We start from the raw sequence: 13,252 nt of genomic DNA on the forward strand, positions 1-13,252 counted from the left end.
TGCACAATTTATCCAGTATCTCAGAACCCAGCTCCTCACTTGAGAATTAAGGGCTGAAACTAAAGCAGCCCACTCACCCCGGCTCTCAAGGCTGCTGTTTAGACGTCGCTCGGCTGTTTCTAAGAGCTGCTTGCAGGTTTTCCAGAGCTGGCACTGAGAGCAAGCTAGGTCGAATGCAGCCATGGCAGGGGGACTCAGGTCCTCCAGGACCTCTCTCAGCGGGGCAGTGGGCTCTATCAGGGTACTGCTTATCCAAAAGTCCTCCTGGAGCATGGGGATGGGGTCCCCAGAGGCGCTGAGCAGCTTGTCGGTCACATCAGAGATGGAGTAAAATACCATCCCTGGACACCCAGCAGTGGAGTAAAAAGTAAGAGTTAGTTAAAAGGATTCTAACTACCATTTTTACCATGAAAAGTAGTTATTTATTTTATTTATTTTGTGAGGAAGATTTGCCCTAAGATCCGTTGCCAATCCTCTTTTTTTTGTTGTTTGAGGAAGATTAGCCCTGAGCTAATATCTGTGCCAATCTTCCTCTACTTTGTATGTGGGATGCCTCCACAGTATGGCTGATGAGCGGAGTAGGTCCGCACCTGGGATCTGAACCCACGAACCTGGGCTGCCGAAGTGGAGCACATGGAACTTTAACCACTCGGCCACAGGGTTGGCCCCCGAAAAGTACTTATTTAAAAAATGTCTGAGGTCCTTCTGCATAGGATATCATCCATGCACATCAGAACCATCATTACAGCCCCAACGGTGTGGAAAGGAAAACCAAGAGAAACTCAGAATGGTTGAGATGACGAGGGCTTCTTTCAAATAGGATCTAAAAATAGGTAGGGAAAGAATGAGGTGGATCTGTGTATGCTAATTGGAAAAGATCTCTAAAATACACTGCTAGGGCTGGCCCCGTGGCCGAGTGGTTAAGTTCACGCACTCCGCTGTAGGAGGCCCAGTGTTTCGTTGGTTCAAATCCTGGGCGCGGACATGGCACTGCTCATCAAGCCACGCTGAGGCAGCGTCCCACATGCCACAACTAGAAGGACCCACAACGAAGAATATACAACTATGTACTGGGGGGCTTTGGGGAGAAAAAGGAAAAAAAAAAATCTAAAAAAAAAATAATAAAATACGCCGCTATAAAAGCAAGGTAGTAAACAGTACTTGTTGTAAAAGCCCATTTATATTAAAAACAAGAAGGATGTACATGTTTTCTTTTGAATAGGTACAGAAATATACCTGGGAGAATACAGAAGGAGCAACGTGTGAGGGTACTTGATGTATAGAGCCTAGACCAGTAACAGACGAAACGTGGGACAAGATTCCACTTTCAAGACATAGTGAGAGGATGATCTTTTTTGACGTGCAGCCAAGGTTGGGAATTGAGACCTGTGAATCCCAGGCCCCAGGTGCTACATACAACATCTTCACTTTACGGAAAAGTAAAAGAATACTTTTATCCTTGCTTTATCCTTGAATAATTACATGGGAAAGAAAGAAACTCCAAACCATTTCCTAAAGCCCAAGATAGTGGCCATCAACACACATGGTGGCACTAGCATTCACACCCTTCAGTTTAAGTTACATAGGTCAAGCTTAACGGGACAGCTCCAGTGGCAAGTACGTGACCACGGTGGACAGGGAAGCTGGGCACATCTAGAAACCGATTCTGAACGTTAGGATAGCTGTTCTGTCAGGCATGTGTTCTGCTCTGGATTTCTGCTCACCTTCATGATGAGCCTCTGATTTGGGCGGCTTTTCCCCTGATACCCTTCTCCCCCAGCTACCTCACCATCTATGGTGGCAAAAGAGATTCCTGACCTGCCGCAGCAGCGCTGCCAATAGCCTGTAGAGTTGAGCGGCCACTGCCTGTTCTTCGAATGGTGCTGCTACCCCCGTCTGAGTTCTGGTTTTCAATCTTGTGCTCTACTCGGGCCAGCTCCTGGATCACCTCCTGGTAGCGTTCCACGAACATCAGTTCCCCTGAGCTGGGCGAGGACTTGAGGTTGAACATGAATACCACCTGTCACAGGAGAGGAAGGAGTGTGGGTTGTGGTGGGCCCGCTGCGTTGAGGAATGTCTAGAGATATGAGATCTTGCCAAAGACTAGACTATGGTCCTCAGACATCTGCTTTGTAGGGTGGAAGAGCACTGAACATTCAAAAAGAAGACCAAATATAGAAATAACTCATAGAACTCAGCAAGAAAGCCACCAAAGCCCCAGTAGAAAATAGGCAAAAGATGTGGGCAATTTCAAAGAGAAAATACATATGACTAACACATCAAAGAAAAATGTTTTCCCTTATCAGTAATCCAGGGAATTTATGTAACATTAATATCATTTTGCATGTAGCACAATGACAAAGTGTAAAAATAAACCCTCAGTGGGTAGTGGTAGAATGAAGTGTCACAACCTGTTTTGAAAAGCAATTTGGCAATTTATAAAGCTTTAAAAACCTGTATAATCTTTAACTCAGTAATTTTTATGAGAACCTTTCTTTTTTTTTTTTTTTTTTGAGGAAGATTAGCCCTGAGCTAACTACTGACAGTCCTCTTTTTTTTTTTTTTTGCTCAGGAAGCCTGGACCTGAGCTAACATCCATGCCCATCTTCCTCTACTTTATATGTGGGACGCCTACCACAGCATGGCATGCCAAGTGGTGCCATGTCTGCACCCGGGATTTGAACCGGCAAACCCCGAGTGGAACATGCACACTTAACTGCTGCGCCACCAGGCTGGCCCCTATGAGAACCTTTCTTAAGGAAATGATTCAAAAGGCTTAATACCTAAAGGTGATAATCTTGCCACTATTTATTACAACTATTACAAGGTTGAAAATAATCTAAATGTTGAGTAACAGGGGAATGGTCAAATGTACCTACTTGATCAGATTTTATAAGGTCACTAAAATCAGTTCCAAGGCAAATGCTTATATTATAATATGAAAAAGGCACATATAAAGGTCTAGAATCAAAATAATCTCTACTATACAAAAGTCATATATATCTTTGAAAAATATTGGCAAAAATATACTTTATCTTTAATATTGATTGATCTGGACGATAGATTTAAAAACAATTTTATTTTCTTGTTACTACTTTTTGGTATTTTCTTATAATACACACAACTGACTCTGTAACCAGGTTTAAAAAATAAAGCTTTTATTAAAAAAAGAAAAGATAAAAGCCTCAGGAAAGGAAAAGACGGTGAGGACATTTAGGGGTAAAGCATCGGGCAGTTCACAGCTGACTTCCTCTGGATGTGGGTGTAAGAAAGGCTGGCAAGGGTCCTATCCTCCCCAAAGGGTCAGAATTATCATTATCATTAAAGTATAGGATCTAAAAGGATCAGGGGAACTTAAGCAAAGATTATCCCATCACCTAGATTTCTCCATGATCTCAACAATGGACCTCACATGAAAGGAAAATTCTGACCTACATGTTAAAGGACCAGCACAAGTGTCATAAATATATTCAGAGAGTTATATAGATAGATAGAAATATATCCAAAAAATTATAATACTAGGCTTTTATGCTATTAAATTTAAGCAATAGAAGATTCTTGCATTTCTCACAGCTTGTACATAATCCTTTTAACATTCCCATGAGGTAGGACGAGCAGGTATTACATTTAACTCCAATTTTCAAACGAGGACATCAAAGCTCAGAGAGGGTAAGAATCTTTCTGATTTCTACTCCATGCACTTTTCCCTCTAGAACATGAACACTCTAGCTTGCTAGACCCCTATACTTCTTACATATTGAACTGGCATTTAGTTACTATTAAAAATTGTCTGCATCATAAATTATAACTATATAAAAACATGTATGTATTCAGAGAAGAAGTACAAGGAAAGAAACAAAAATATTTCCATGTTTTGAAGTGGTGGGATTGTGGCCGAATATTTTCTATTATCTTGTTAAAACACTGTTTATATTAAGAAAACAAGCAGATGATTCAACAGCTTAAATCCCCTCCAGGCTGGGTCTTGAAATCCACAATGCTGAAGACTGGGCTTGGTACATGGAAACTTTCTCCTGCAGAAGGAGGATGTGGTCCCTTAAGGGCTCCCGAGTGGCTCTGCTTGCACATGCATCTAGATTTACCTGAGGCCCAGCGGGCTCCAGTTAGCTACGGGCTGACTCCGTGAGGAGGTATGGCCGCACAAGCACTCTCCTCACCTGATGGGCTTCTGCAAAGTTCCCCCGGAGGATGCAGGATGCCAGCAGAGACTCAGGTGGGGAGAACATCATGGGGATGAGCGAACTTTGAGGCTGGGGCTGTAACCTGCCATCCAGCTCATTCCTCCCAGACACAGTGCTCAGACTTCCCTCTGTTGGGATGCAAGAATGCAGGGGGCAAAGGAAGCAACAGAAATTGAGGAAAAACTATACTGCTGTCACCTCCCGCCAAACTCCTATCTCCTCAAAGTCCTTCTCTAAAAGGTCTGTAAATGGTCTTTATTTTTCCTTAACTGAAGGGAAACCTATACTATCATCTTTGAGTATGAGACTTTCATACCAACTACCTTCCTTGGGCATTCACCCATTTTTCTCTGCTGATGGGCAACTCAACTGACAGCGAGACAGCCCCTTCTCTTTTCCCCACTGAAATATCTCTGGCCAGCTGCAGAACCAACCTTCCTGAACGCGGGCATGAAGTGCTCAGTCTGGGTTTTCACACCATGGTTTATGGCAACTCTTATCAGGGCAAAGCTGCTTGAAGTTGGCCACTGGTTGGGACCCCCATACCTGAAGTACTTGTGCTCAGGTCACTACTCGTACTTTCCAGGGATGGATTGGAACCTCTGTCCCGGCCATCTAGAAGTATTAAGAAGAGAGAAAATCAACCACCAATGCCTCACAGTGTAGAAAGTGAGAAGTTGGCTTGAAGGCCAAGATCTAGGTAGTTAGTGAGTGGATAATGGGTAACTGCTACACTTGCTGCTCCTTCTACAGCAAAAGGCAAGGTCCTAAGGACCAAAGGTGAGGGCTGTACTTAATAGGCCCCGTGCGCATCTGGGTAGTAGCTTATACCAGTGGTTTCCAACCTCTGGTCTCAGAGCCTCAGGAGCTTTCAAGTTATTTCTAGGAGTCAGCGACCCCCATCTGCTCACTAAGCACTGTCAAAGTCTGAAAAAAGAAAAGCACAACTATTATGACCAGGAAGAAGGAGGGTGCAAAGGAGCATCACAAAATTTTCTGACAAAGAAAAAGTTGTCCTCACACTTAAAAACGTAGGGAACCAAAGTATAAGAACTGGTCTGCCAAAGACCACAATATTTAAAGGCCCGGAGGAAAAGCTTCTCAAGGCCTGCTTTCCTGATGAGCTAGGGCTTGCGATGGAGGCTTATTAGTCCTTATTGTGGGATTCAAGGGCGATATTGGCCCTGTGCGAGGGAGTCTCCTTGGCTCACTGTTTGGAAAGGAACAGACAGAAAGGAAACAGAAGAAGGATTGTACATTCTTGGGCTGGATGGATCAAGTGGATGCAAACTGTGCTTTCTGACTCAAAACAATTAATTGAGCAGCTTAAGGGCCTTAGCAACTCAACGTTGAAGTTTTCCAGGTCTCTCTCACGGTATCCTCCACCATCCCCAGTATGCTTACTTTTCTCATTGCCACTTAGCTGGAACTTACTCATTCTTTTGAGCTTGGTTCAAGAGTCAACTCTTCCATAAAAGCTGTTTCCCTGATCTCTGGAGGCTATGCTGATCTCTCCTTCTAAGAGACTTCTGTTTCCAGGCAGTCCCTCAGTGCAGTTGAAGTTTTTTATGTATACTGTCTTTGCAGGTAAATTATAAATTCCTTAAAGGCAAAGTCCTGGTTTATGACTCATTCACCTCCCTCAAGATACCTAGTATTGTTTAGCACATAAGACAAATCTTACAAATTCCCTGTTAATTATTTAAAAATGACACCAAAAGCCATAATGGAAATTTGATTATCTAAAAATTTAATACTCCTGTGTAATGCTCCTGTATTAAACTCCTTAACAAAAACTCATAATCAAAGTCAAAAGACAAAATGGAGAAAAAATTGTAGTACATAATGACAGAATAATTTCCTTAATATATAAAGAGTTTCCTACAATTCAACAAAAAAGACAAACCAATAGAAAATGTGGATCTTAGACATGAAAAGGCAGCTCACAGAAAAATATAAATGGCCAACAAATATGTGAAAAGATATTCAATCTTAAACTAAAAATTAATATTAAAACAATGACACACCAGTACTATATTAATCATATTGGCAAAGATTTTTAAAAATCTGATACTACTTGTTTTTGACGAATGTATGTGCAAATAGGCACTCATATACAGTTGGTGAGAATGTAAATTGGTCTACCTTCTTTTTAGGCAATTTGGTAATATCTATGTTTTATGTCCACATTCCTTTGACCTTCTATTCTACCACCAGGGACTTATCCTATAGATATACTCACAAGTATGCAAAGACATATGAGCAAGGTTGTTTACTGTGGCATTGTTTATAAAAATAAAAAACTGGAAACAATTTAAATGTCCACAAAAGGATACATATGACAATGGAATACTAAGCAACCTTTAAAATAGTAAGTGGAAAAAAGTAAGTTCTCAATATATAGTATGCTACATTTGTATGTATAAAAGGATATAAGTAAAAAGAGGAAGCCACAGTTCTCAACATATATCGTACATATAGTATGGTGCATCTGTACATATAAAATTATATATGCTTGTATTACATGGAAAGTTTCTGGAAGGAAACTACTAGCAAGAGTTACCTTGGGGGGTGAGACTAGGCTGATCTTAGATCACTTTTGTTTGTCTGTTTGGACCACGTACTTTATCTTAAAGAATATTAGACAAGTGGCAGTATACCGCTTGCCTGGTGCATGGGAACGAGGCATGGGGAGAGCTCTTCAGATTACCTGCCCGGCTCCTTCTTGTCCGACGACCCCGGCGGAGACTGGGGTGCCGTGTGGCAACAGGCCGGTATCTTCGGGAAGGTTGCTCCTCTGGAAGAGCAGATCCAATGGGTCATACGAGAGATTAATCAATTTTGATTTGACTTACCTCCTGGGGCAACAGGTAGGGGAAGATTTGGACTGAGGTCTGAGACATGGTTGTGCTACTGGTTACTATGGTGATATGCCCTGAGTTAATGGTGTGACTCCCATGCACTCTTCGCTTTCCCACGTAACTGGGAGTTTTCTCCCTCCCACTTTCTGCTATCCCTCCCACCAGTTCTGCTATCTTTTCTCACCTGAGCCCTGGTTGCTTGTTACCACCTTGTATCTCCACTGGGCCTCAGAGACAACCTTGGAAAACCGGTGCAGGCGGCTCGGCAGTCCATCTCTGCTTCCCGAGCAGCTCTGGCCTTCTAGCAGCTTTGGGTTTTCAGGGAGGTTATGGCTGCTGAGCTCATCCAGCTGCTCCTGGAGAAGCCTGAGGAAGGCCCCTATTGCAAATTCATCAGCTAGGAACCCAGTGATACCACTAGTAAAGTGCTTTAGGTCCAAAAAGCTGTGCCCTTGAGGCCCTGGGGAACTGTCTTTTGGCTCTGTCTTCAGACAGCTTGGAATGGTACAAGGAAGGCTCCTGGGGACTCCCAGGGAAGCCCGTTCTGACTTCCTCTCAGGCTGTGCTATGTGCTGAGGGCTCTCTGATGGGGACCTCAAGCCCAACTGGCCCTTCGCCTCAATGTCATCATCCTCAGCATAGTCCTCAGGCAGGTGAGGCTCTGGGTGAAGATCGGCAGAGGTGAGAAGGAGCAATGAGAAGATGTTTTCTAGAAGTTCCAGGCACAAAGAGTCAGGAATACTGCACAGATACTGTTGACACCTGGCCAGGTATGTTGAGAAGAGCCTTGAAGCACCTAAAGAAGCATGGTGAAGAGAAGAGGAGAGAAAGAGAAGAAAAGAGAGAAAATGCAAATATTAGAAAAAATACTTGCCAGACTCAAACCTTCTCACAACTTTAGCTCATTTATTTATTTTTTAATGACTAAGGGAAAGGTGGTTACAGTCAGAAGAATAAGAGACTATTCAGCCATGTCTTTTCATGATTTGCAGAAAGATTTTGCTACCCTAACTAAAAGTACAGATAAGCGAACATTCATTATTTTGTTTCTGCTTTTTAAATATTACATTTATTCCTCATCTTTGAGAAGCACTCCATATTTCAGTTCCTCGAATGAAGGTAGCATGGGACCCCGGACACCTCAATTCTATTTTCACTCATTGTTACACTAAAGGTGATCACAGGCTACCCAGATCTTTTAAGAAATACTCGCTGGTCAAAAAATGACCATGCTCAGAGGTGAAGATCAATTCTGAAGCTACAAGGGAGAGATAACTGACCACTAGTCGCAGAAGGCAAGCTAAGGAATTATAAGTTTATTAAGAAAAATGAGAGGTTAGGATATTAGGTTGGTATCTTTCACATGGTAGGATGGGAAATCGACTTAGACTTAAAAAAATGAAACAGAACAGAAACATAATCAAGAACATGCCCTTTGGAAGGGTAAGTATTGTTTCTCAAAACATTTCAATTTAAGTATCACTTATATACACATATACACATACATATATAAAGACACAAATTACATCCCTAGGTGCAAACTGGAGTGTGATGTGAAACGCTATTTTTACTGTGGATTGTAATTAAAAAAAAGCATTTAGAAAACACTGCACTATGGGGCTGGCCCCGTGGCCGAGTGGTTAAGTTCGCGCGCTCCGCTGCAGACGGCCCAGTGTTTCGTTGGTTCGAATCCTGGGCGCGGACATGGCACTGCTCATCAGACCACGCTGAGGCAGCATCCCACATGCCACAACTAGAAGGACCCACAATGAAGAATATACAACTATGTACTGGGGGGCTTTGGGGAGAAAAAGGAAAAAATAAAATCTTTAAAAAAAAAAAAGTGACCTTTAAAAAAAAAAAAAAAAAAAAGAAAACACTGCACTAGGTGATCAGACTCCATTAGAACTTAGGCAAACCACTTGCTTTCTCTGTGTCCCTTTGATTCATGGAGGCTGATAAATGGATGAAAATATTCCTGGGCATAATGAAACCAAGGCCACTACGCCCAATCCTGGTGGAAAAGGGCTCTCACACAAAGAATTCACTGGGACAGGGTATTACCAGCTTCCGCCAAGGATGAGGGGGAAACACTGTACCTGGGGAGGGGAGAGCATCACTCGTGGGCTCCACAGCTGACGCCAGGTCCTCAGAGGGACTGTCTTTGCATTCCTGGCACTGGGAGTGCTGGTGTGAGTTCACACAGAGGGCATAGATGGCATACTTCATGGCACAGAAGCTCCGGTAGAGTGTCAGGTTCTGGCACTGGCTGAGGTGCTCAGGGGCCAGGGTATCTGCCGAATCTGAATTGTAGAGGGAAATACGCAGAACTTCAGAGCTGATTCTTTCAGGCATGGGCTGCAAGTACGGCTGAAGCAGAGAGCTGCCGCACTTCTAGGTCCCTAAGTGCTCTCACCCTTTCTCCTTCCTGTCAGTTTGACCACCATCCCTTCCAGGCCTTCTCCTCTGGTCAACGTCAACCTTCAGTCCCTTCCACTTCCTTTTCCCCACCACCCTCCCTTCTCCATGTCTGTTCGACACAGCCCTCATGGCTTTTTAATAGGTCTTTTTCTTATATTTCTTAAAATACTTGTTTTTCCTTTGCTAAAAAATCAAAACTTAGAGCAAATGTTTAGTCTACCTAGTACCACATTATCCAAAAGGTAGACTTAAAATGTATCTAGATTGAGTGATGAGAGGAAAGGCAACAGAAACTTTTTTAAAAAAGATGTGATACTTTTAAGAAGGGGCCAGCCCTGTGGCCGCGTGGTTAAGTTCTCATCCTCCACTTTGGTGGCCCAGGGTTTGCCAGTTCAGATCCTGGGCACGGACCTAGCACTGCTCATCAGGCCATGCTGAGGTGGCGTCCCACATAGCAGAACTGGCAGGACCTGCAACTAGCATATACAACCATGTGCTGGGGGGCTTGGGAAGAAGAAGGGAAAAAGAAAAATGAAGACTGGCAACAGAAGTTAGCTCAGGGCCAAGCTTTAAAAAAAAAAAAAAGAAAGCACTGAAGCAGACATCATGGGGAAAAAAAATCACAAACTCTTTTGAAATTCCTTGTACTTGTTTAATAATTTATAATTTCTCATTTAAAATTTTTTTTTAACTTTAGGAGGGAGGGCACCATAATCTTTACAGGGTCTCTAGATATCTAAATCTGGCCCTAATTCTTTCCATAACAAAAGAACAATCTGCTCAAAAAAAGAAGCATTAAATGTAGTAAAGCAAAAAGAAGAAAAAAAATCACCCATGATCCTACCAGCTAAACACAATCACTGTAACATTCTGGTTTAACCCCTTTGGTAGTTTTGCATGTGTGTGTGTGTGAATGGTTAAGTTACATATAATGACATTCTCTAAACGATTTCATTTTCCTACTTCTTAACCCATTATAGGAAAAGCATTTGATTATATTTCTTCATAAACTAAATTTCTGATGGCTGCATTTGTCCTACTGAGTGAATCCCTCACTCAGGCAAATTCCTCTTGGGCAGGACTGGGCATTGCAGTAGTTAGGAATGTTTTGCTACTAGGATGCTGCAATAAACCCCTTTAATACAGGCTTCCTAGTGATTACTTCTTCTAGGAAGCTCAGCCTTGCCAAGGTCAGGGTAAGAAGCAGAATGAGACCAATATGGTTCTATGCTCCTGGCCTCTACATGGCATTACGCCCAGGCCCAGGACCTGCAAGTACTTGCACCAGCCTGAGAGGGATTGGCTCCTTAAATTTTGTATTCTACATGCTTCTCTTGCCTCATCCTAGTCCCAGCCCTATTAATGTTCCTCTTTGCCTTTTCCAAGTTTAAATTCTAAGTGTGTCTTGGTGGGTCACAGGGATCAGACATAAAATACTTCTTTGAAAGCCTTTTGTACTTGTATGTAGAAAACAGAGAGCTCCACTTCCCTTTAGGAAATCTGCTAAACAAGTTGCCTATCTCTCCAGAAAAAAAATAGAATGTAGTAACACCGGTTTTCCAATTAGTGGTAGGTCCTTCTTAAAAGGAAATCAAAGCAATATCTAGGCTGAGAAACATCTACTGCTATATGAGAACATTTGTTTCTCTCACGGGTAAGTGTCCCTGGCCCGCATGGCAGATTGTGACTACACTACGATATGACTTTTGAGAGCAAAAAGAGCTTGTTAATGGAGACTTGAATTTTAAGCAAAGATCTAAAGTTAAAACAAGGCTTTGCTATTGTTTTAGGCAAGTCTTTCTTCTAAACCCCTTTATCTGATAAGGAGAGTATCAAGAAAATATGGGAGTGAAGGAAGGCACAAAATGTACTATGAAAAAGTTTATGAAGCGTGGAAAGACTCATCAAGACTTTGCATAAACACTGCCAATGACAATGTGGCAAATTCAGAGGACATTTCCTAATTCTGTTTCATCGGAAAGAAGGCATGCTAGTGGTTCTGAGATGGTTCCATGAGGACAAGGGTTCTTATGGGACTGTGCTCACAGGATTCCGTACACCACACCAAGAAAGGGAAGGAATGCCCCTACATCCTATAATCTGATGGAAGCAAACAGCAGTAATTTAGAGGGCACCTGCTGGATGACTCATCCTGACAGATCCCAGGAATCACATCTAGATAAATCTTGTGCTGGAAGAAACATGTGTAAGATTGTCCTAAGAGAGAACCCTGAAAGTCACTCCATCATCAACTCACCATGCTGTTGCTGGGGGTCCCTGGCTGGCACCTTTTGTAGGAGCTTGAGAACATCTTCCTCCCTGAGGGCTGGAAGGTTTGTAAGGTGATGGAGAGAGTAGAGCACTGAGTGGCTGTCTCCACCATGTAAATGACACAAGAGATCTCTCTTTGGTATGGGGTTGCTGAAAGAGATAGTTGGGAGGATGGAAGGGAAGGCAATTTATACAATTGCTCTGAGAAAGACCAAGCTTGATTTCCTCTTGTGCTTTCTCTCTGGCCCATAACACCGCAGGTATCACTTCCCCAAATACTAAATTTCAGTTGGTCTAGGATAGAGCATAGCATTTATTTACCCTCAGGGAAGTACATCATCAAGTCAGCCTTATTTCTATAGAAAAAAACCTAGCAAGGGCCTTATTGGTCTAGAAAGGGCCTGCAGATTAAGCTTCCCAATTTCTGTATTCTTCCTAGCTCAGACCTGACACAAGCTTCTCTGGCTTTACTTTGAATAAGGGCCCCTCCTTACTTCCCCCTCTGCCTACTCTCCTTCAGGAAGTGCTGGTGAGGTGGGTGAAGCGCAAAAGAGGAACCTGGATGTAGGGAAGACCTAAGGCTAAGTTATCAGGGAAACATGGCTTCGCATATGGTTCAATAAGCAGTTGTTGAATAAAAGTGTGATCCAGGATAACACATGGTTAAGAATGTGGATTGTGTCTCTTTGGTCATGTTATTTAACACCTCTGTTGTCCCACCTTTAAAATGAGGACAATATTGGTATCTACCTCATACGATTATTGTGAGGCTTAAATGAAATCATCCATGTAAAGAGCTTAGAGCAATGCCTCACATATAGTAAGTGTTCAGGAAATGTGAGCTATTGTTCTTTTTATCATCATCCTTAAATTATCCTCTAGTTGTGACCTTATGGCTATAGTGAAGATAATCATGACTTATGTTTCTTTCCTGGTTTCATAGTTGGAATAATCATTAATTCCTGGTCAACATTACCAACTCAAAACATTTATGTGGAAGATGCCTTGAAATGGCCACACACGCAGAGCACAGGTCAAGTGTGCCCAAGGGTGAGAAGGGGCTGTCTGCACAGGGCCATACCTGCTTTGCTGAACACACCACTCCAGCACCTCCAGGTGAGCCCACAACCCATCACAGGCATCCCTGAGGAGCTTATCACAGCCTTGGTCCTGTGTTGATATGGGAGAAGAAAGAGATGCTGATTCAGGCACTTGGGGTCAAAGGTTGTGACTGACTTCAGGACTCCACATTCTGTCTCAGCCCAAAGCCCCACAGCACTTGCTTCCAGAGCAGCTGGGAGTGCAGAGCAAGTTACCTGGGTCCTGTGGAGTGTCTGGAGTAACCTCTTGGCTGCTGCTAGGCTCTGGCAATGTGTCCAGCCCAGGAGCACGAGCAGTCGACTGAGAGGCTTGAATTCTCTATCTAGTAGGCTGCCAAGACTTGGGAAGTCTTCCTCTTTCAACAGCGTTAGCGCTGTCACCTGTAAGCCAAAGGAG

General features: G+C 42.9%; 1 protein-coding gene across 2 annotated transcripts in view; it reads right to left on the minus strand.

The window, feature by feature from the left end:
- ZFYVE26 (zinc finger FYVE-type containing 26) overlaps positions 1-13,252 on the minus strand; it is a 62,677-nt gene that overhangs the window by 38,794 nt on the left and 10,631 nt on the right. For both annotated transcript variants that reach the window (XR_011432053.1, XM_001500061.6), the window contains exons 7-16: positions 13,072-13,236; positions 12,837-12,925; positions 11,742-11,905; positions 9,163-9,366; positions 7,248-7,859; positions 6,913-6,999; positions 4,749-4,817; positions 4,179-4,330; positions 1,819-2,020; positions 78-341 (exon numbers count right to left, since the gene is read on the minus strand). Coding sequence is in view for 1 of the 2 variants with exons in the window: in XM_001500061.6 (XP_001500111.3) it covers positions 78-341; positions 1,819-2,020; positions 4,179-4,330; positions 4,749-4,817; positions 6,913-6,999; positions 7,248-7,859; positions 9,163-9,366; positions 11,742-11,905; positions 12,837-12,925; positions 13,072-13,236 (2,008 nt within the window). In the remaining variant the exon portion in view is untranslated. The remainder of the gene's footprint in view (positions 1-77; positions 342-1,818; positions 2,021-4,178; positions 4,331-4,748; positions 4,818-6,912; positions 7,000-7,247; positions 7,860-9,162; positions 9,367-11,741; positions 11,906-12,836; positions 12,926-13,071; positions 13,237-13,252) is intronic.

This window comes from Equus caballus, chromosome 24 (genome assembly GCF_041296265.1).
Source record: "Equus caballus isolate H_3958 breed thoroughbred chromosome 24, TB-T2T, whole genome shotgun sequence".
NCBI classification, from domain to species: Eukaryota; Metazoa; Chordata; class Mammalia; order Perissodactyla; family Equidae; genus Equus; species Equus caballus.